The sequence below is a fragment of the Hydractinia symbiolongicarpus genome, chromosome 5 (genome assembly GCF_029227915.1).
Source record: "Hydractinia symbiolongicarpus strain clone_291-10 chromosome 5, HSymV2.1, whole genome shotgun sequence".
NCBI lineage: Eukaryota > Metazoa > Cnidaria > Hydrozoa > Anthoathecata > Hydractiniidae > Hydractinia > Hydractinia symbiolongicarpus.
Genome location: NC_079879.1, coordinates 23,228,135 through 23,248,244, shown reverse-complemented (window position 1 = coordinate 23,248,244; position 20,110 = coordinate 23,228,135). Strand labels below are relative to the sequence as shown.

The following is a 20,110-nucleotide window of genomic DNA, read 5'->3' as shown; positions in this document are numbered from 1 at the left end:
AGCAGGCCTTCCTTTATATCGCCTTTTTTACAGCCACAGCGAAATTTCATGCGCACTATCATATAACTTTTGCTCTTCCACGTAAGCCAAGCAGCACACTTCTCCACAAAAGTAGCCTTCGTATAAGTACTCGCCACCATCGCTTTTTTTCAATGTTTTCTTTGACATGACAAAAGCCATAATTCGCTGTATGTTTTGTACTCATCTGTGGAGGGTTGTATCTTATTGGGCACCTGACTTTGTCGCATAGTTCTACGGAGCACCAGTAACAGAGTACCATTTTATATACGTTTCAAGAAGTACCGAGGATTGCCGAGATTTACTGCACATGCGTTGGATTTTAGGGAATTTTCCATGCGCGTAGAATATTATGGGAAATTGCGCTAGAAAAATTTTGGACCTCTTATTCTACCTTGATGACGCCACTACATTGTATTAATTAATGGGGAATAATGATGGCTAGGCATGGCATGGTACCGCATGGTACTGGATCTGTTGTTTTTGACCGTCCGCATAGAATATTATGGGAAATTGTGTTAGAATTTTTTGAAGTATTCCTTATTCTACTTTTGATGACGTCACAATATTGCAGTGATTATTAAGATTAAGTCTTGAATTCCATAGATTATTATGGTATTGTGCCAGATGGTACTGGATTAATAGGGGCTGTGCCGGATGGTACTGGGTTAATAGGGACTGTGCCGGATTTCCTGCGTGAGTGCGCGTTTTAGGGGCTGTGCTAGAAGGAACATTTCTCTATCTCTGCGCCCAGACTCCTCAAACCATGGTGGTATCAACCAAGCATATAACTGGCTTTTTTATTATAATGAATGTGCTTTATAAGAATAAGATAAAAAAATGCCTTAACCGGAATAACACAATATATTTTTATCTAAAGTATGTGTAGTGGTCCACTACTCACAAAATTTTTCGAGAGTTATTAATTACTAAGAACACTTGATCTTTTTTATGACCGGTAAGTCATTTATTCATCCTTGCCCCCGGGGTTTTCGCCGTCATCCATTATATTTCGAAAAGGCCAAAATGCCTGGGGACGAGGGTTGTCATTTATTGAAAAACTTTAATTATCAAAATCGACCTCAATCAATATTCCGGACCAGAATCAGGTCTGGGAATTTTTTGAGTTCATGGAAGAGAAGTGCTTCTTACTTTGGAAGAGAAGTGCTTCAGACGGAAGAGAAGATCCGGGAAAAAAAAGAAGAGAAGTGTTTTAATTAAGAAGAAAAGTATTTTTGTTAAGAAAAGAGGTGTGCCATGGAGGCCATCGTACTTGTAACCCCTCGAAGAAACTTCTTATTTTAACAATTAAGATATAACAGAAATAACAATAGCATTATTAAACTTCATACATATGTGAAATATAGCATTGAAAGATTTCGAAGTCAGGGAAGTAATAAACTGACGTTGTTAGGATCAGAAATGACGTTATTTCCCTTGTACCCAAATTCAATTTAACAACACAAGTATGTAAAAATCTTATATATTCTTACATAGGTGTCCGCAGTTCCAACATTCAAAAAAATACCCATACTTAAAAATGTAATACCCTCTGCAAAGTACAAAATTTTGTAAGGTAAAGTTACAAGCTTTTACACCTGCCAGGTAAGGCAGGGCTAAAGCCTAAAAAGTTTCATTAACCTTGCCCTTGAGTTTTTGTGGTTCTTTCATAATCCAAGAAAGAAATTTCTTTAGTTTTCTTATTTTGCTCTTTAACTGAACCTTTATCGTGTGTTTCAATTAACAAGATTGTACTTGCTACATTGCTGCATTCAAAAAATTCAAGATCACTGCTAGCATGCTGTGTCATTGCTGATATCAGCAACACGCAAGCATTAAATCCACCCATGGAACATTAAACAGTACCTGCAAGAAAACCGTACAGTGATGTCTTGAAATACTTCGATTAATAGTTGCCGCTTTACAAATATATAAACAACGACGTGCTGTTAAGTGATAATGGTTAAAGTAATGTCCAACCTTGTCCACAGGATTATTTTTTTTTTTCAAGTTTTCTTATAGTTTTGGGTGCCGTGGTCGAGATTGTTTTTGTAAAAAAAAATTTTCTGTCACGTTCTGTATTTGCAATTTATTTACTTTTAATTTGTAACTCGGATTAAACACGTTAAGGAAATCAGAAAGATATTTTCAGCATAATTTTAACACATGCAGCAGAAAAGTTGAGGATGCTACCTTCTTGGGAAACATGACGTGGGTTTGCAACATACACAGTCAGTTATATCCCGCTGGTACGTATTAGAAAAAAAAGCATGTCGCAGGAAGGACATTAACCTTGCTCTTGTGGTATGTGGCAAGGACGCAACTTCCTCGTCTCGTCAGGTTAAGGTTAGCCAGAATCTGTCTCGAGCCTAAGACCTTGCGTAGCTGTGAAAGAAGTCATTTGTTTCTGGTGACAGGGCTTAACCCTATTCGGTCCGGGGGGGCGGATTCCGCCCCCCCCCTGACGATTTTTTTAATAACTCCTGATTGCTTTCTTATATGGCTATGATACTTACTGAGTTTCAACATTTATCTATTAGACACCTGCATGCTAAATGTTTAGGTCCCATACCTTTCAGAGACTTTGATATTGGCCATTACTCGAAACTACCCCTAAAATCTCTATAAAATCCTTATAATGGGGAAAATATAATAACTCCTGTTAGAATTATCCTTAGAACTTGAAACTTGCAACACAACTTTGTTTCATCAAGAAGAATCATTTTGAATAATTTTGACACGTGACTAATCCGATTTCCCGATTTTGTCGGATTTTACCCGAAAATCGGAAAAAACGGATTTTCGGGCAATTTTTGGCAATTTTTTATCCGATCCATGTAAAAAGCGCAAGATATGTTGAAAAATTTATTTAGCTTTTAGAAACTTCAAACAGAATGTAAAAGTCGCTCTAGAACAAAAGTAATTATATTTTAAGCAGATAGTGGCATTTTTAACAATTTTTAAGCTTCTGATGACGTCACAGAAAATGTGCTGACGCAAGCAAAAATTTATTGCCGCCATTTTGTTCCTTTTATGACGTACTATAAGTGTGCCAAGTTTGATTCAATTTGAACAATCCTATGAAAAGTTATTGAGGGGGGGGGGGCGGAATCCGCATCCCCCCGGTCATAGTATGTTCGAAAAACCCCGGACCGAATAGGGTTAAATGGTTGATTGATAACAAACCGGTTATAAAAAGTTAAGGTAGTTTACATATATTTCTGCATTCAAAATTACACAAATGCTGATATCGTGAAAATATAAAATTAAAAATAAACTGTAGAAAGACTTTTCTTGAAACTTTACTTTTTGCCTTTGACATACTTAATGTCAGTACCAATGCGGATGACATTCTAAAAAAATACAAACAATGTTGATCAATGGAAATCTTGAGCAGGATTCTGAATGTATTATATAACTGATGATTCATTGGAATGAGTAAGTGTTTAATTTCTCTAGTTCTATTTCTTGTGACAAATATTAGAAGGGGGATAAAATCAGATAAAATAAAGAAAAGACGATTTTCTTACCTTTTCCAACTTCACGTCAAAATTAGTGAAAGCAATTTCATTCACTTTTGGTAACGGAAATCCCTTTTTAAGGATAGCTGCAATAAGAAATAATAGATTATATTTTTATTTAAAAACTTGTTAAACATAATATTAATAAAATGCTGCACTTACGGTTTGCTTTCCCGATTACTGTGGAGTCAAGTATTATTTTGACGAGTGGTGAATCTAATGGAATCTAAAGAAGGCAAATGTTTCAGTAGGTTTTAAAAAATGCCCACAGTTCAATGGTTTAACTTAAATATCTTACTGTTATCTTTCCAACATTTGATGATAAAACCTTTGCAGCGTAGCTATAATAAATTCACACATTAACTTTTTTATCTGACGTTTTTGCACTTTTTCCAATCACAGATTTTGCTGAATATGATTTCCAAACTAAAACCCTTAGGGTTTCAGTGTGAGAAAGTTTATAATCCTTTGAGACTCTCTTTAAAAGTAAAAACCGAAAAGTGTTATACATATTTTCATCTGTTTAAATGGTAAATTTCTATAGCTTAACTGACTTTTGATACATGTGAAAAGAATTTATAACAGCAGATTGTTGATACATACTCAAATGAAGATATTTTTCCACTGATGTTATCTCCCTGGATGCCAATCGAACCCGTTCCAGTGATATCCTAAAGGACGGAACAAAATTACTAATATTTTTTAGTTAGTATAGTGAAAACGCTATCCAAATGCAAAAGTCGTGTCTTACGAATCTGGCGGTAAAAACTTGGATGATTTTATTTGATTTATCTTTTACGTTGAACTGTGCATATGCATGTATGCGCAGTTTAAGTTGATCCTTTGCAATTTCAAATGTCGGAGGTTTGTACGATTTTAATTCTAAACTCATAGGTGCGTTTGGATACAATGATTGAAGCTAAAAAGTAAGAAGAAGAGAATACTTTCTTTGGGAAAGCAGTCACAATTAGAAACATTTCTACAAAGCACAAGATCTTGCTTACCTTTGGAAACAACAAAGCAAATTTTCCTGTGTTTAACATACTCTTCAAGGCTTGTGGAACCTATAACATAATTTTTTTAATTTCTACATACAAACCAAATGTGTTATTACTGCTGCTGTTGTAACGTTTAATTTTTCATAAGCGAGGGAACGTTCTACCACAAGGCTACCAGTCGGTGTCACAACAAAGACTCTCTACAATTAATAAGAGGAAGTCATTTTCTCCTTTACCTTTTCGTCCCATGCTGCAAATGATTCATCCAAACGTCCAGTTTTGTTGTACACTTCTCCAGCACTGTTCAAAGTATAATCTGTTATCCAAAAGTAAATCATACGGTTGTGATCGCTTGAGGTTGAAAATGTGGGGATCACTGACTGGGTTTCTGTAGGGTCTTTGACTGATTTGAATTCACCCTAAGTGAAAATGTTTGTAGTGGGGATCAAAAGATTGGATTATTTTAATAAAATCACGATGTCACAACATTGAAACATGGTGTTACATTATTTTAGTGTTAAAAACCTAGAATTTCGTGACAGACCTTCAAGTAAGCATCCATGTATTCAGATGTGAAAGCTGGTGCTTTTGTTAAACGGTAATCAATTTCGGCCCATTTATCAATTTTCTTGACAACTAGAAAAAAAAAGGAATATTTTTTGCTTTGCAACGAATCATGGACAAAGAATACTTTTTATGACAGCCTGTTATTGTACCTGGAAAGGTTGCAAGTTCACTTTTTGCTTTTGTGTTGATTTCTTTGGTAGCCATTTTGCAGAGCTAAAATATATTAGCAATAATTTTTAAAAATACAACCATCAGCGCGTAGGAAATTCCAAAATCCATTAAAAAATAGACAGACAGTGAGCATTACAATATCGATATTCTTAAGTTATAGTGCCACTTGAAATGAAATGAATTACCAGATCTCCAAATGATTTTTTCAGTTTTCTTCCCACTATTTTTCTAAAGAGGTTGTATAGCCATGATTTTCCTCCCCTGAAATGAATATCAATATCGCTGACGCCTGCAGAACATTTTTCAATTGAGATAGTTGGTCGACCATTTGAATCTGAACCTAGAAAATTAATTTTTTCTGGCAATATAAATGACATATCTTTGTTTTTAATATTTATTTTCATATAATGTTTTATTAATTCTTTTGTTTCTATTTAGTTTTATTAAATAGTTTTTCAGTCGCTAATATTTACCTATGTTCAAGGTCATATCAAAACGGATATTTTCCGCTTTCAAATCGATTCCAATAGTGTCGCTAAACTTGAACCACCCTTTTTTGTATTTGTACCACAATCTACCATTGGCTTCCAATGTTATGCCAGACACCTGGCCCCTCATACCTGTACCACTGACTGGTATTAACTCATACTTTTGAAATACGGCTGTTGTAATTCGCATGCTGAAAACAAAGCAAAGTATACAGAGTTGGGTGTTGCTTAGAAAAAATTCTTTAAAACCAAATAAAAAGGAGATGTCTTACTTTTGAACATTGTATTCCAAATTACCAGATTTTCCACGTGTGTTAATAACATCCTTCTTTAGATCTTCTTGCATAATCTTAATACCAACGTCGACAGCTAAACAAATATGGTAGCAGTTACAAAATTTAAATTCTTCTGTAACTCATTTTACGATCGTGTCATCTGTACGTTTATTTTATATTTACAGCACCCAATATTAAAAGGTAAACAAGTGATAAATGCGGAACAAAATAACAAACTAACAAATGCCTTATTGAAGAAGAACTACTTTGTTCATCACTAACATACTGCCAAGCAGTGAGCGGGATTCGATCGGCGGTCCCCAGAACTGGGAGCCGCAGACGAACCCACTACACTACGTGCGGCAATATGTTAGTGATAAACTCAGATTATCCGGATGGTGTGTATACATATAGGTGAATATTTATAGATGTGCTATGATAAATATTTACCTATATGTAACAAATGTCTATTAAGAAAGGTTTGTACTAAAAAAGTTTGACAAATTTAAAATTATCCTTCCTCCCTCCCTCCCGTCCTCCAGGAGAAGGCTTGACGAGTGTTACACTATGTTTTCATGATTTCAGTTTCTGTATTTTTAAAAGCAAAAAGAAGTCCTGGGGAAAATCACATTAAGTGTTTAAGAAAAGTATACGTAAACCTTACACAAGTAAGAAATTTTCACTAGAAAACTTCGAGAATGGTCGTCCTCGCCAAAACTTGGAAAGCATTGGTTGTTTTTGTAGATATCGGGTTTCTTTGAAAGAATGTAACTTTATCCCTTTGAAAAAACCCTTTAAGGTTATGTTGCATGGCTACAATACTAACTAAGTTTTAATATTAATCTATTAGACACCTGCACGCAAAATGTTTACGTCCCAGAGGCTTTAATATTGCCTATTACTTAAAACCACCCCTAAAAATCTCTATAAAACCCTTATAATAGGGAATAACTCTTGTTAGCATTGTTTCATCAAGAAGAATCTTTTTGCATGTTTTGTCACGTGATTAATCCGATTTCCCGATTTTTTTGTATTTTATCAAAAAATCGGAAAAAACCGGATGTTCGGGCAATATTTGGCAATTTTGCCTACGATCTATGTAAAAACCGGAATATATGTTAAATAACTTTTATTTAGCTTTCAGAAACTTCAAATAGAATGTAAAAATTCGCTCTAGTACTAAAGTAATTGAATTTTAAGCAGATAATGCCATTTTGAACAAATTTCAAGCTTTTGATGACGTCACAAAAAATGTGCTGGCGCAAGAAAAATTTTATTGCTGCCATTTTGTTCCTTTTGTCATGTAGTATAAGTGTGCTAAAGTTATTGAGCCCCCTCCCCAGTCATAATATGTTCGAAAAACTCCGGACCGAATTGGGTTAAAGGAAAACTTTAAACCCCGAGCCACCGTTAATATATCAAATAAGAATTGTTGTTTTAGAATGTTTTTTTAACAAAGGACGTTATTAAATATCTTACGAAGTTGACATAAACAGCGAAAAAGGTGAAAGCTAAATGTTATTGCAACACCACTTTTTGACGTCACAAACTATTTTTGAAACTTGAAACTATAGCAAATGGTGTGATCTTAAACTCTCAAAAACAAAATAGAAGTTTTGACATTGTTTAATTTTTATTTCAACACAGAGGGTTATTTCGCTTTGCACGACAAAAAAAATTAAAAACAGACCACACAAGTACCTAGGTCTTGCTTCATAAAACACGTCGTGGAGATGTCACGAGATAAAAAAGGGTTAAAATTTTAACGGAAATTAAAGAATAAAAGTCAATCCTTTTTAGGTATGGGCTTCCTGAAGTTTAGGCAGTTGTGAGAAGGAAGCTTAGAGTGCAACACTTTTTTCATAACAAAATATATTGTTTAGAATAGTTATATTTTGACTGACGTCAGCGCTACGTTTGCATCGGAGACTAAACCTAAAGAAACTTTTTCCTGATTCATCACAATTAAGAAGGTTTTTAAGGGAGTTAAAATTTATACTTCCCAGTAGAATTTAAGTTGCGTTTGCAGCGCAAAGTTAGATCAACGTTAGAGGTTTATGACTTTGAACACGAAGTAATTAAAACGAAATCTATTTACCATAGAACATTCCTTTCTTTGTCAAGCGTAGTTGAACGCCCCTTTTTTGAGATGACGCCCATGCTACCAATGCAAGCAAAGCAAAGACAAATTTTAACCAATCCATGTCACGGCAAAATGTAACTGATACTGTCCTTGCTTTAGTCTTCAAACACTGAAGTTTTTATTTCTTTCGTATTAAAAATATTATTTTACTTGATTTCAACAATGCACTGACGATTTCTGCGCTCCACCGTTTTTAAGTTCATTCGGAAATACGTTGATAATTTTAATATTAAACTAATGTATCCTCTGCGTGAAGTTACATCTAACGCAGTATCTGAGGAGGAGAACCGTCTCTGATACTCTCCTTTCTATAACTCAAGCATTATGAATCATTTAAATCATATAGAATGTGAAAGAAAAACTAATTAAAGTTGTTTTTCTTGAACAGAATATATCGAAACCACTACATCAATACGTCTTTCACTTTACTTGATTCATTAATTTAAATCTTTCATTCTCTATTTAGATGCCTTGTTTCGCGGCATATGAGAAAAGTGAGACCCGATACCCTATGTGATACCCGAGACCCTGACACCGATACCCGAGAGCCAATACCCTGATACCGATACCCAAGACCCGATACCCTGATCTTTTTTTTATTAGTTTTTTTCGGCGATGTTTTATTTCAATAAAAATCTAATTTTTTCGCATTATTTTCTTATTTTTTCAACCTAACATATCAGAGATGATATGTTAAGTTTATTCGAAGCAAGACGTACGTACGTTCGATCGAATGAAATTAGTGAGGAAGTCCAGATTAAGCATGTGAAAGTGTGTGTTCGATAGATTGAATGGGAAAGGAAAAAGCAAATAGTGAAGTTCATATGTTTAGTGAAGTAATAGTAATTTTAAAACGCGTTTTTATTATATTTTACATTCAATTACAACTACAATGGAATCTAGGTATGTTCTCTTTTAAATAGAAATTGTGTTTCGAATAACAGAGGCTATGTAATCTCACCCAATTTTTCTTCTAACAGTTACATTGTGAAAAAAGTGAAGTTGATGGAAGCTAGTTATTTTCCACATTCTTCAATCGCAAAGTGGCACTTTTTTGCCAACAAATGTTATATCTAGCATCTGTTACGATGCCAAATCTTGATGGAAATAAAAAAGAAAGAAAATAAGAAAGAAATAGCGAGTCAAATTTTCGTTACACAAAAGTACCTATAAACCCGAAGATTTACCAAATCAAGAGGTACAGCTTGCTGTTTTACTGACTTTGTGAGGCCCCCACCTGGGATGGCGAAAATTGTGAGTTCTCCAGCCTCTGGGTATAAGGAAAATGCGTTATGTTGTAACTTCAATATTTCTGGTTTAGGCGATCTGATGCTTGCATTGCTGAATCAGATGCTTGATAATGAGTTCCCTGGGGATCCCATGCCTTGATCTCGACATCCGTGATTTGTAAATCAAATCCTAACTATACTTTATCAAGTGCAACAGAAACTAGCATTGCAAAGCTAAATTTACCAATGTCGTAGTTATCTGCACAGATAATACTTAGATTTGTTTCTTACCTGACAGCGTATGTTTATTATCAAGGTCACGAAACTTCTCCGTCAGTACTTTATAACTTCAGCATATATTTCCATCAGAAATTAACTTTACTGCCCCAGTGCTTGGGATTAACATTTTTATCGGCAGGGGGGAGGTGCATACAAAAATTCTATTCATTTTATCTTACCTGTAAGTAACCTCATACGTGCAAGCAATGTTTATTTTGAAAATAAAAAGCATATTTTTACGCTGTGAATCTGGTTCCGACTTCCTGCGTCAGCTTCTTTTTGTATCTGTAAGGCCCAAAAATCAAGTTTAACCAACCTCGTAGGCACCAGATCACAACTAGATTGTTGAACATTTATGCACATATGATTTTTCCTCAAAAGATACTTCCCGCATCGAATAGACTTTCTTTATAACTGATTTAGTTTCAACCAGCAATGTTCTCATTCTCATTCTCATGCAATTTATCATCAACTGGCGACACAAAAATCGAGATCCTGGCTAGTATGCTGTGTCGTGTGAAGCATTAAATCCACCCCAGAAACATTAAACAGAAATCGCAAGAAAACCTTACAGTGATGTCCTGAAATACTTCGGTAAATAGTTATAAACATTTAAACAAAAAAAGCTGTTGAGCGATAGTAGCATAAAATTTCTGTTTCACACTTTCCAGCCCCATCCATAAACCTATCTTCTTTCTTTAGCGAGGCTGCGCTTTTTGAGAGTCAAAATTGATTTAGGTAAAATTCCTTGTTTTTGGTAAAATTCCTTGTGTTTGATATTCCGAATTTCAAATTTATTTACTTTTATTCGCAGCTTAAACCCAGGAAAACAGCTTCTTTTCCTTCTATTTTTTTTTTACTAACTTCTGAAACATACCGTGGAAATAGGATGGAAATTTGGTGACATTTCATAAGTTTTAATTAGCGACACAATATGAAGTCAGGTATGCTGTCATGGTGACTTATCGATAATTACATGGTTAGGTAGTCTTTTTTGTGAAATATCCTTAAAGTTAACCTCTCGCTTTTTAACAATTTAAGCTCAAAACGTTCACATAACAGTATTTAAGAAAAAGTTTTTGTTTTTTTTGCCTGATCTAATTTCTAAGATAGCATTGACACAAAACGAACAAGGTAAAAGCTACTTGCATGCAAATTCGATCGCCATCTTTAATAAGAGCTCCCCCCCCCCTCCCCCTCCCCCCATAAAGCGGCAAACATTACATAAATTTTGATGTCATTACCTTGCTCCTCGGCAAGATGATGGAAAATTCAGAGGACCTATTTTTTATACAATAGGTACCCTATGAGTTTTTATGTTTTTTAAAATTTTTACGTTAGGTTTCTTGCTCCATCCAAAAATAAATCGCTTAAAATAAGTTGGCTACCTGGTTTATAGATTATACTAGTACTTTTGAAGCAATACATGTTCTGGAAAGTAAGTTGTTAGGCTGACCAAGATCTTGCTTGAAACTAAGACCTTCCTAATCAGTCGTGAAAGAAATCATTCGCTTTTTGGTGGTGAGACTTGAACATTTGACTGCTTTTAAGTCAGGTATACCAATGCAAGGGAATTTTTAGTTAGCTACTGTATTTAAAAGTACACAAACACTAATATCGTTAAAATATAAAATTAAAAATAAACTGTAGAAAGACTTTTCTTGAAACTTTACTTTTTGCCTTTGACATACTTAATGTCAGTACCAATGCGGATGACATTCTAAAAAAATACAAACAATGTTGATCAATGGAAATCTACATCATATATGATAATATCAAGAGATGTTGTATGACTTTTATGACTATATGACAAGCGTCAGACACTGTTGCGCTACATACAAGGAGTAAATGTAGCGTTATTTGAGTTTTATTGCTTCTTAAATCTATGAAACAAAAATTTAACGTATGAAGACGATTCTTACCTTTTCCAACTTCACGTCAAAATTAGTGAAATCAATATCATTCACTTTCGGTAACGGAAATCCTCTTTGAAGGATAGCTAAAAATATACAAATATACTATTTTTTATATGTATATATGTATATATGTATATATGTATATATGTATATATGTATATATGTATATATGTATATATATATATATATATGTATATATGTATATATGTATATATATGTATATATGTATATATGTATATATGTATATATGTATATATGTATATATGTATATATGTATATATGTATATATGTATATATGTATATATGTATATATGTATATATGTATATATGTATATATGTATATATGTATAGATGTATAGATGTATATATGTATATATGTATATATGTATATATGTATATATGTATAGATGTATAGATGTATAGATGTATAGATGTATAGATGTATAGATGTATAGATGTATAGATGTATAGATGTATAGATGTATAGATGTATAGATGTATAGATGTATAGATGTATAGATGTATAGATGTAGAGATGTAGAGATGTAGAGATGTAGAGATGTAGAGATGTAGAGATGTAGAGATGTAGAGATGTAGAGATGTAGAGATGTAGAGATGTAGAGATGTAGAGATGTAGAGATGTAGAGATGTAGAGATGTAGAGATGTAGAGATGTAGAGATGTAGAGATGTAGAGATGTAGAGATGTATAAATGTATAGATGTATAGATGTATAGATATATAGATGTATAGATGTATAAATGTATAGATGTATAGATGTATATATATTTATATATGTATGTATACATATAAAAAATAGTACATGTGATTTTTATTCGAAAAGTTGTGAAACATATAGGAGCTGCACTTACGGTTTGCTTTGTCGATTAATGTGGATTGAAATATTAATTTGACAAGTGGTGAATCTAATGGAATCTAAAAAAGGCAAATGTTTCAGTAAGTTTTAAAAAAAGTCGACAGGTTTAACTTAAATGCGTTGTTAATATCTTACTGTTATCTTTCCAACATTTGATGATAAAACCTTTGCAACGTAGCTATAATAAATTTTTCACATAATTTTTTATCTGACGCTTTTTCGCTTTTTTGCTTTCTTGCAATCACAGGTTTTACTGAGTATAATTTTCAAAATATATGATTTTTTTGTGAGAAAGATTATAAACTTGCGAGACTTCCTTTCAAAGTAGAAAAGAAAGTGTGTTATATATTTGCATGTACGGTAATGCACAATTTCTGCAGCTCAATTGAACTTTGATACATGTAAAAAGAAGTTATAATAGATTGTTGAAGCATACTCAAATGAAGATATTTTTCCACTGATGTTATTTCTTTGTATGCCAATCAAACCCGTGGCAGTGATATCCTAAATACGAAACGCAATTATTAAAATTTTTTAGTTAGTGTAGTGAAAACGCTATGTAACTGTAAAACAATGACTTACAAATCTGGCGGAAAAAACTCGGATAATTTTATTCGATGTATCTTTCACGTTAAACAACGCATGCGTATAAAAACGGAGTTTTAGCTGATCTTTTCCAATTTTAATTACCGGTGGTTTATATGATTTTAATTCTAAACTTATGGGTGCGTTTGGATACATTTCTTGCAGCTAAAGAATGAAAAAAGAAGAATTAATTCTAAATAGAGAAAATAATCACACATCAGCAATACAGTATAAATGGAAGATATACCTTTGGAAATAACAAAGCAAATGTTCCTGTGTTTAAAGTACTCTTTAAATCTTCTGGTACCTATAACAAAATCTTATTTTGATTCTTACAAAAAAAGAAAGTGTGTTTTAACTGACGTTCTAAAGTTCCAGTTTATTATTAGTTTTATGAAGGCTACTTCGATACGCGACACCCATATTATCACTAACTGTTGTTATAAATATTTAACCTAAGATAGCCTATCAATCGTTATTGCTGCTGTTATCAATAGAGTTCTGCGAAGCGTTCCACATTTGAAACGACTATTTCAAGCGTACAATCGCAGTAAATGCTCCACTAGGCAACCACCTAAGGTATCAATCTTATTTCATGAATACTAAGCAGAAAATATTGATTGATTAACACTGGTATAGTCTCTCGTATGACCCTATCAGGGCTTGAAACCTCGACTTTCTGCACTAGAAGGGAAAGTTTATCACAAGTCTACCAGTGAGTACCAAAAAAGTGATGATAAAATGGTTATAAGTTACTGTGGAAAGTTTATCATTTCTTGAACATGATAGTTTAGTAGCGACGTTTCGGGAGATCCTTCTCCCATGATCGGGCAAAGTAAGATGATGTTGCGCATATATTTATATGACGAGCTGATAATTACAGTTAATTACGGTAATTAACATTTTCAGACCTAGATGTAGGTAACTACTTCTTCTGTAGGGCTGGTAACCAATTCTCAGAAAGTTGATACGATGCTGTTAATGTGTTTGTCACGTTCTACACTGTTGATGGTTTCTTTAATCTTCCTGGCCGTTGTTCTGGATTCTCTGTCAATGATTTTCTTCTCATCCCAATTAAACTGATGACTTCTGATCCAGCTGTGGTCCGCGTTTTCATTTTTCTTCACATCTCCGTTTCTCACTGCGCGCATATGTTCTTGTACTCGTTGCTTAAACTTTCTTTTTGTTGCGCCTATTTACACTGCATCACAATCTTTGCACGGGATTTCGTAAACAACATTGCTTTGTTCTTCCAGGTTTATTTTGTCTTTTGGTTTAGACAAAGTGCTTCTTAGGGTGTCTTTAGAGTTAAGAATGCATTTGATCTTGTGTTGCCTTAAAACTCGATAAATGATAAACTTTCCACAGTAATATGAATACTGAACAGACAAACCGAAATAATATCTTCAATAGTTAAAAGTTGTTTGTTCCTTTACCTTGTCGTCCCATGCTGCAAATGTTGCATACAAGCGTCCACTTTTGTTGTACACTTGTCCAGCACTGTTTAGAGTATAATCAGTTAACCAAAGGTATATCATACGGTTTTGATCACTCGAGGTTGAAAATGTGGGCATCAGTGACTTGGGTTCTTTAGGGTCCTTGACTGATTTAAATTCACCCTAGAAAGTGAGAATGTTGCAGTTTATCAAAGGATTTCATTATTTTAATAGAAACATTTAATGGCAGTATAAATCTAAAATTTCATGACAAACCTTCAAGTAAACATCCATATGTTCAGACGTGAAAACTGGTGCTTGTGTTAAACGATAATCAATTTTGGCCCATTCATCGATTGTACTGACAACTGGAAAAAACATAGAACACATTTTTTTTGCTGACAACGCATTGCAAAACAAATTTTTATCAATGTCTGTGATTTTACCTAGAAAGGTTGCGAGTTCACTTTTTGCTCTCGTGTTGATTTCTTTGGTTACCAGTTTGCAGAGCTTAAATATAGTAGCAAAAACTACAGTATTCCTTATTACGTAGATCCACGGAAACAGTGAGCATTGAAATACCGATAGCTACTTTTGGAATTATAGAACACGTATTCATTTACCAGGTCTCCAAAAAACTTTTTAAGTTCTTGTCCAACTATGTCTCTAAATATATTGTACAGCCATGCTTGTCCTCCCTTAAAAAGAATATCGATATCGTTGACGCCTGCAGAACACTTTTGAATTGCAATGGTTGGTCGACCATTTGAATCTGAACCTAGAAAAATAATAGTTGTGCAGTATAAATGACAACGAGCGAGGCTGTATTACCATTACACTTTATTTTATTACAACTATATTACAAAACAAAGTTTAGGTATAAGGAAAACCGTTTTAAGCAATTTTCTTTAGGGGAAACAAATTTAAAGTTTTTCTTAAAGATATTGATAATAACTATATAGGTTACAACTTTTGGTTAAGAATATTTCATCTTTAAAACTAGACTATCGCAAGACATAGTCAATACTATAGTGTAAAAAAATGTTTTTTGGAAAATTCGCGTCAAAGAGTTAGCTAGCTATATAAAAAATAAAGGAAAATAGGATTTTTTCTAACTTAAGAAAGTCGTTACAAACCTTATACAATAAACATTATTTTTTTCCCTCTGCTAATGATTTTTTGTTGTTGATTTCATTTGAATTTTTTTCGCCTTAAAAGACGAACTAAGTCCAGTGCATAACCAAAGAAGGCGAAGTATTTTAAAAACGGAATTTCTTTATCATCAATCTTAAAAATATCTTTTTAGTAAAAGAACTTTGTATTTACTAACCAGTAAAAAAAAATTGTCTATTTGAACAATAGACTGTCATTATTATTGTTATTGATGACTGCTAAGACAGGCAGAGTTGTTTGGTGTTGCTGGGATTTACCAAACTCCAAATAATATTCATCCGTTCAATTGTGAAGTCAAAAAAAATTTTCTTCGATTCATCAAATTCGAAAACGCTGCTTTGAGAATTCAGGCATGATGCATCACGTGTAATGTCGGCTATTTATTTGTTAAAGAGGCTACAAAACAGACTGTATAGTTTTTACTTTAGTGATTTACACGAAAGTTGAGCTATTTGCAGGGGAAATGGGTTTATGAGCAATAAGGATGAAAACAACATCTTTTTAATTCATCTTAGATATCACGTTCGATACGCAAGTAGGCCAGGCAGAGAGCGTTGAAGAGTTGCTAGTCACATTCTTTAGCACAACCACACAACGAAATAATTCACGTCGTGGACGTAGGCCCCGAAATTCGTGATTAATGGCCTTGCTGACGTCAGCATTAATTAACACAATTTAAGAAATTTGTATTTATCAAATAACCTAAGATCCGAAGTCCTAAGTCCACTCTGAACATTGACAAGTGAACATTGACAAGTGAACATTGACAAGTGAACATTGACAAGTGAACATTGACAAGTGAACATTGACAAGTGAACATTGACAAGTGAACATTGACAAGTGAACATTGACAAGTGAACATTGACAAGTGAACATTGACAAGTGAACATTGACAAGTGAACATTGACAAGTGAACATTGACAAGTGAACATTGACAAGTGAACATTGACAAGTGAACATTGACAAGTGAACATTGACAAGTGAACATTGACAAGTGAACATTGACAAGTGAACATTGATTTCTAATATAGAATGAGCCTACGCAATTACTTATGGTGGCGAACTTCGAACTTCGTTGTCTTGTCCCAACATATTGTAACCAGGATTGTAGCTAGTTATTTCTTCTAAATTCTGCACAGAAACATACCAAATTAATGCACAAAAAGCCAGTTAAAGAAACAACAATGACTTTAAAATCTTTTTAAAAGTACTGATTACCTTCTTAAGTTTATTTATAATTGCATTTTTAACAAATACACTCCCTAGTCTTGCATTGCTTCCCCATCAAAACATATTTTTGATTTTACTGTTTTGTAGTGCATTTTGCAGACTGCATCTGTATTTTACTGCCAAAACAAAAGATATCGAAAAATAATGTATCTGTTTCTGGAAAATATTAGCTATTGAATAGTAAAAAATCATAAAAAAGTAATTTTTCATTAACAGGTTGTCTATATTCTTGCAACAAAGTGGGTATAATTTCTTTTACCTTAACCTTCTCAAGTAGTCTGGTTATTACACAATGTTATTCAGAATCTATGGAGATGGAGATGGAGAGTAACATCAATGACGAAGATCTTACTTGAGCTGTTTTGCAGTCCCTTTGATATGATAGAAAAAAGACTATTATAGGTCTATCTGAAAGAGCTCTTGCACTAGAATGTCTATTTAAATAAGCGTACAGAGTAAGAATTATATATAGGGTGCAAAAGACAACTTTGAACTCAGAGTTCTTGTCTCTTGATTTGTCCCTTGTATGACGAAAAAAAACAAAAAAACATACGGTCAAAGTTGCTTAAACAGTTTATTTACGCAATTTCAAAATGAAAGACAGTAAAACCCCTCCATTGCAAACACCATCGGAACTTCAAAAAATTGTCCGCTGCAACAATAATATTAGTTAAAAGAAGAAGCAACCATCCAAGGAAACCTGGGTGCTTTAGAAAAAATCATTACGAAGATTGCAACAACAATGTTACAAAGAGAAATAGATCACTTTGAATGTTTTTTAGAAAACTTTGGTTGAAAAATCTGAATAGCTTTGTGAAGAACAAATGATAATTTTTCATTTCCGACAATGTATTTCACATGCCGGAAATAAATAAAAAAAATTTAATTAATACAAGTCTATTTTAGTTATAATTTGAACAAAGCAGAGTTGCACTTTACACTCTACTTATCTTCTAATAAGAAATACGGGAGAATTGTAATTCTTTTCTTCGTTGCCGGCACCTTAAAGCTTTAGAAACTGTCATGTTTACCTGGTTTCTACATAGAGTAGGACGTAGATTTATTGTTTTGCAAACAAAAGACACCTTTTCCTGCTCCGAAACCCCTAATATATTGATGCATATTTTTTGTGGTATAATCCTTAAAGAAATTTGTACATACCAATACTTAGGATAATATCAAAATAGACATTTTTAGCTTTAAAATCGATTCCAATATTGTCTTTAAACATGAACCATCCATCTTTGTATATGTACTTCAATCTACCATATGCTTCCAATGTTATGCCAGACACCTTACTCCTCATACCTGTACCACTGACTGGTATTAACTCATACTTTTGAAATACGGCTTTTGTAATTCGCATACTGAAATTCAAGCAAAGTGTACAGAGTTAAGTGTTGCAGAAAAACGATTCATTAAAATCTAATAAAAAATGCGATGTTATACTTTTGAACGTTGTATTCAAAATTACCAGTTTTTTCACCCGTGTTGATAACATCCTTTTTTAGATCTTCTTGCATAATCCTAATACCAACGTAAACAGCTAAAATGCAAGAAAGTAGTTGTAAAATTTGACATCTTTTTGAACCTCTTGAGGATCGTGTCATTTATTAAACCGAATACTCGAGCATCAGACAGGAAGGTTGTTGTTAAGCAAAGAACATGTTCAAAAAAGGTATCTGCTTAAAATAAGACAATTTTTATATCATCACACGCATCAATGTACCAACCAAAAGTCAGTCTCTGTCAAATCCTTTGATGACATGAAGCTACTTCGCCCCTCTTAGATAAGGCATTAAGTCTAAAAGTCCACCACTATCTCCCCCAGTTGTACGCCGATTTTATGCAGCAGCACAACTAATTCAAAAAATGGAATGGTAAAAAAAGGCTGCAAGGTGAATAAAATAAAAAATTGACTAATGTCAATTAAAGGCAAAAACAAGTAAGCAGAATTCATAAAAATATTTATCCTGACAAAAATGGTATAACGAGACCCGAGGACATTTGATGTTTTACGTTTCGCTACATAAAGTTAGATCTTGGAGGAAAGAATACGGAAGGAGAAACAACTTCATTTCTGTACGCTTTAAATGTATTGAATTTTCTATTGTTTTTAATTTCAAAAGAATCAGTGCGTGAGGTGCTCGACCGAGTCTTTTTCGCAAAAAAATGATCAAATTCCATATTCTCCTTTAATAGAGGCTAACTTTTTCTATTGAAATCTGACTGTAACACGCTGCAGGCACGTGATTATTGTATGGAAAGTGTGCCTAATATAAGTCGGTAAACATTGCTGTTAAAAACTTCAACATTACGTTTGGAAATAAGCGTTTAACCATGATATTAACCTATTTTTGCAGGCTTGAGTATACCACTTTGATCATGAAAAACAATATAGATAGATATGCGCCGGACGAGTGCCGACAAAATGTGTGCTGGATTAATGTTTATTCTAACTAAAGAAATAACTTCTTATAACAGAACGTCGTTTTAAAACGAGATATAAACTTTTTCTTTTTGTTTACAAAAGTGTCGAGCATGTGCTTCTTCGCTAATTATGTTAACATAAAAACAAAAGAAATTTTACTGATTTCAATATGGCTTCTTGTTTTGATAATATTATCAAATTCATCATCAAATTAACTTATTGTTTTTATAACCAATCATAGTTGCGAATTGTTATTCACGAATAATTTAGTCACACAACCGCCAAAATTTCAAATTAAGTTTCTATACAGACACCTGCTAGAACCTCACGCAGTGTTTCAATAGAATTAAAAGAGTTGTTTCTCCTTCCGTATTATTTCCTCCAAGGTTAGATTGAAAATAAAGTAACGAAAATGGAAACTTTTTACCATAAAACATTCCTTTCTTTGTCAAGCGTAGTTGAACACCTCTTTCTTGAGATGACGCCCATGTTACCAATGCAAGCAAAGCGAAGACAAATTTTAACCAATCCATGTCGACAAGAAATACTTCTCAGGCTGCCCTTATTACACTTTTCTCGAATATAAGTATTAGTTATGCTGGTTTCTGCACTCCACTGTTGAAGTTTAATTACCATTTACGTTAACAACTTTAATACTAAGTTAATGTATGCTCTACATAATGTAATACCTAAGTCAGTAGGTAAGGAGGAGAGCCTTCGTTGTCAATTGGTCTCCTTTTATAACTCCAATCATTTTAAATCAGAGATTAAAATG

The 20,110-nt window shown here is 33.4% G+C and overlaps 2 protein-coding genes across 3 annotated transcripts; both read right to left on the bottom strand.

Annotated features, from left to right (window-relative positions):
• Positions 1–3,207: 3,207 nt before the first annotated feature.
• Positions 3,208–8,314, bottom strand: LOC130645486 (lipopolysaccharide-binding protein-like). Its single transcript, XM_057451489.1, has 14 exons — positions 8,137–8,314; positions 6,036–6,132; positions 5,749–5,954; positions 5,461–5,615; positions 5,254–5,317; positions 5,082–5,173; positions 4,774–4,956; positions 4,544–4,603; positions 4,291–4,458; positions 4,143–4,210; positions 3,838–3,880; positions 3,702–3,765; positions 3,549–3,625; positions 3,208–3,371 (listed from the first exon to the last, which is right to left on the bottom strand). Exons 1-14 carry the CDS (start codon positions 8,240–8,242, stop codon positions 3,321–3,323), a joined length of 1,434 nt encoding a protein of 477 aa, XP_057307472.1. The 5' UTR covers positions 8,243–8,314; the 3' UTR covers positions 3,208–3,320.
• A 2,584-nt stretch (positions 8,315–10,898) lies between these two features.
• LOC130645485 (lipopolysaccharide-binding protein-like) lies at positions 10,899–19,982 on the bottom strand. Of its 2 annotated transcripts, XM_057451486.1 has the most exons (14): positions 19,763–19,982; positions 18,354–18,450; positions 18,066–18,271; positions 15,125–15,279; positions 14,948–15,011; positions 14,778–14,869; positions 14,502–14,684; positions 13,313–13,372; positions 13,063–13,230; positions 12,917–12,984; positions 12,616–12,658; positions 12,476–12,539; positions 11,612–11,688; positions 10,899–11,409 (listed from the first exon to the last, which is right to left on the bottom strand). In XM_057451486.1, exons 1-14 carry the CDS (start codon positions 19,866–19,868, stop codon positions 11,359–11,361), a joined length of 1,434 nt encoding a protein of 477 aa, XP_057307469.1. In that variant the 5' UTR covers positions 19,869–19,982; the 3' UTR covers positions 10,899–11,358. The 2 variants fall into 2 exon arrangements, with proteins under 2 accessions (XP_057307469.1, XP_057307470.1); XM_057451487.1 differs by lacking the exon at positions 11,612–11,688.
• Between the last annotated feature and the right edge of the window lie 128 nt (positions 19,983–20,110).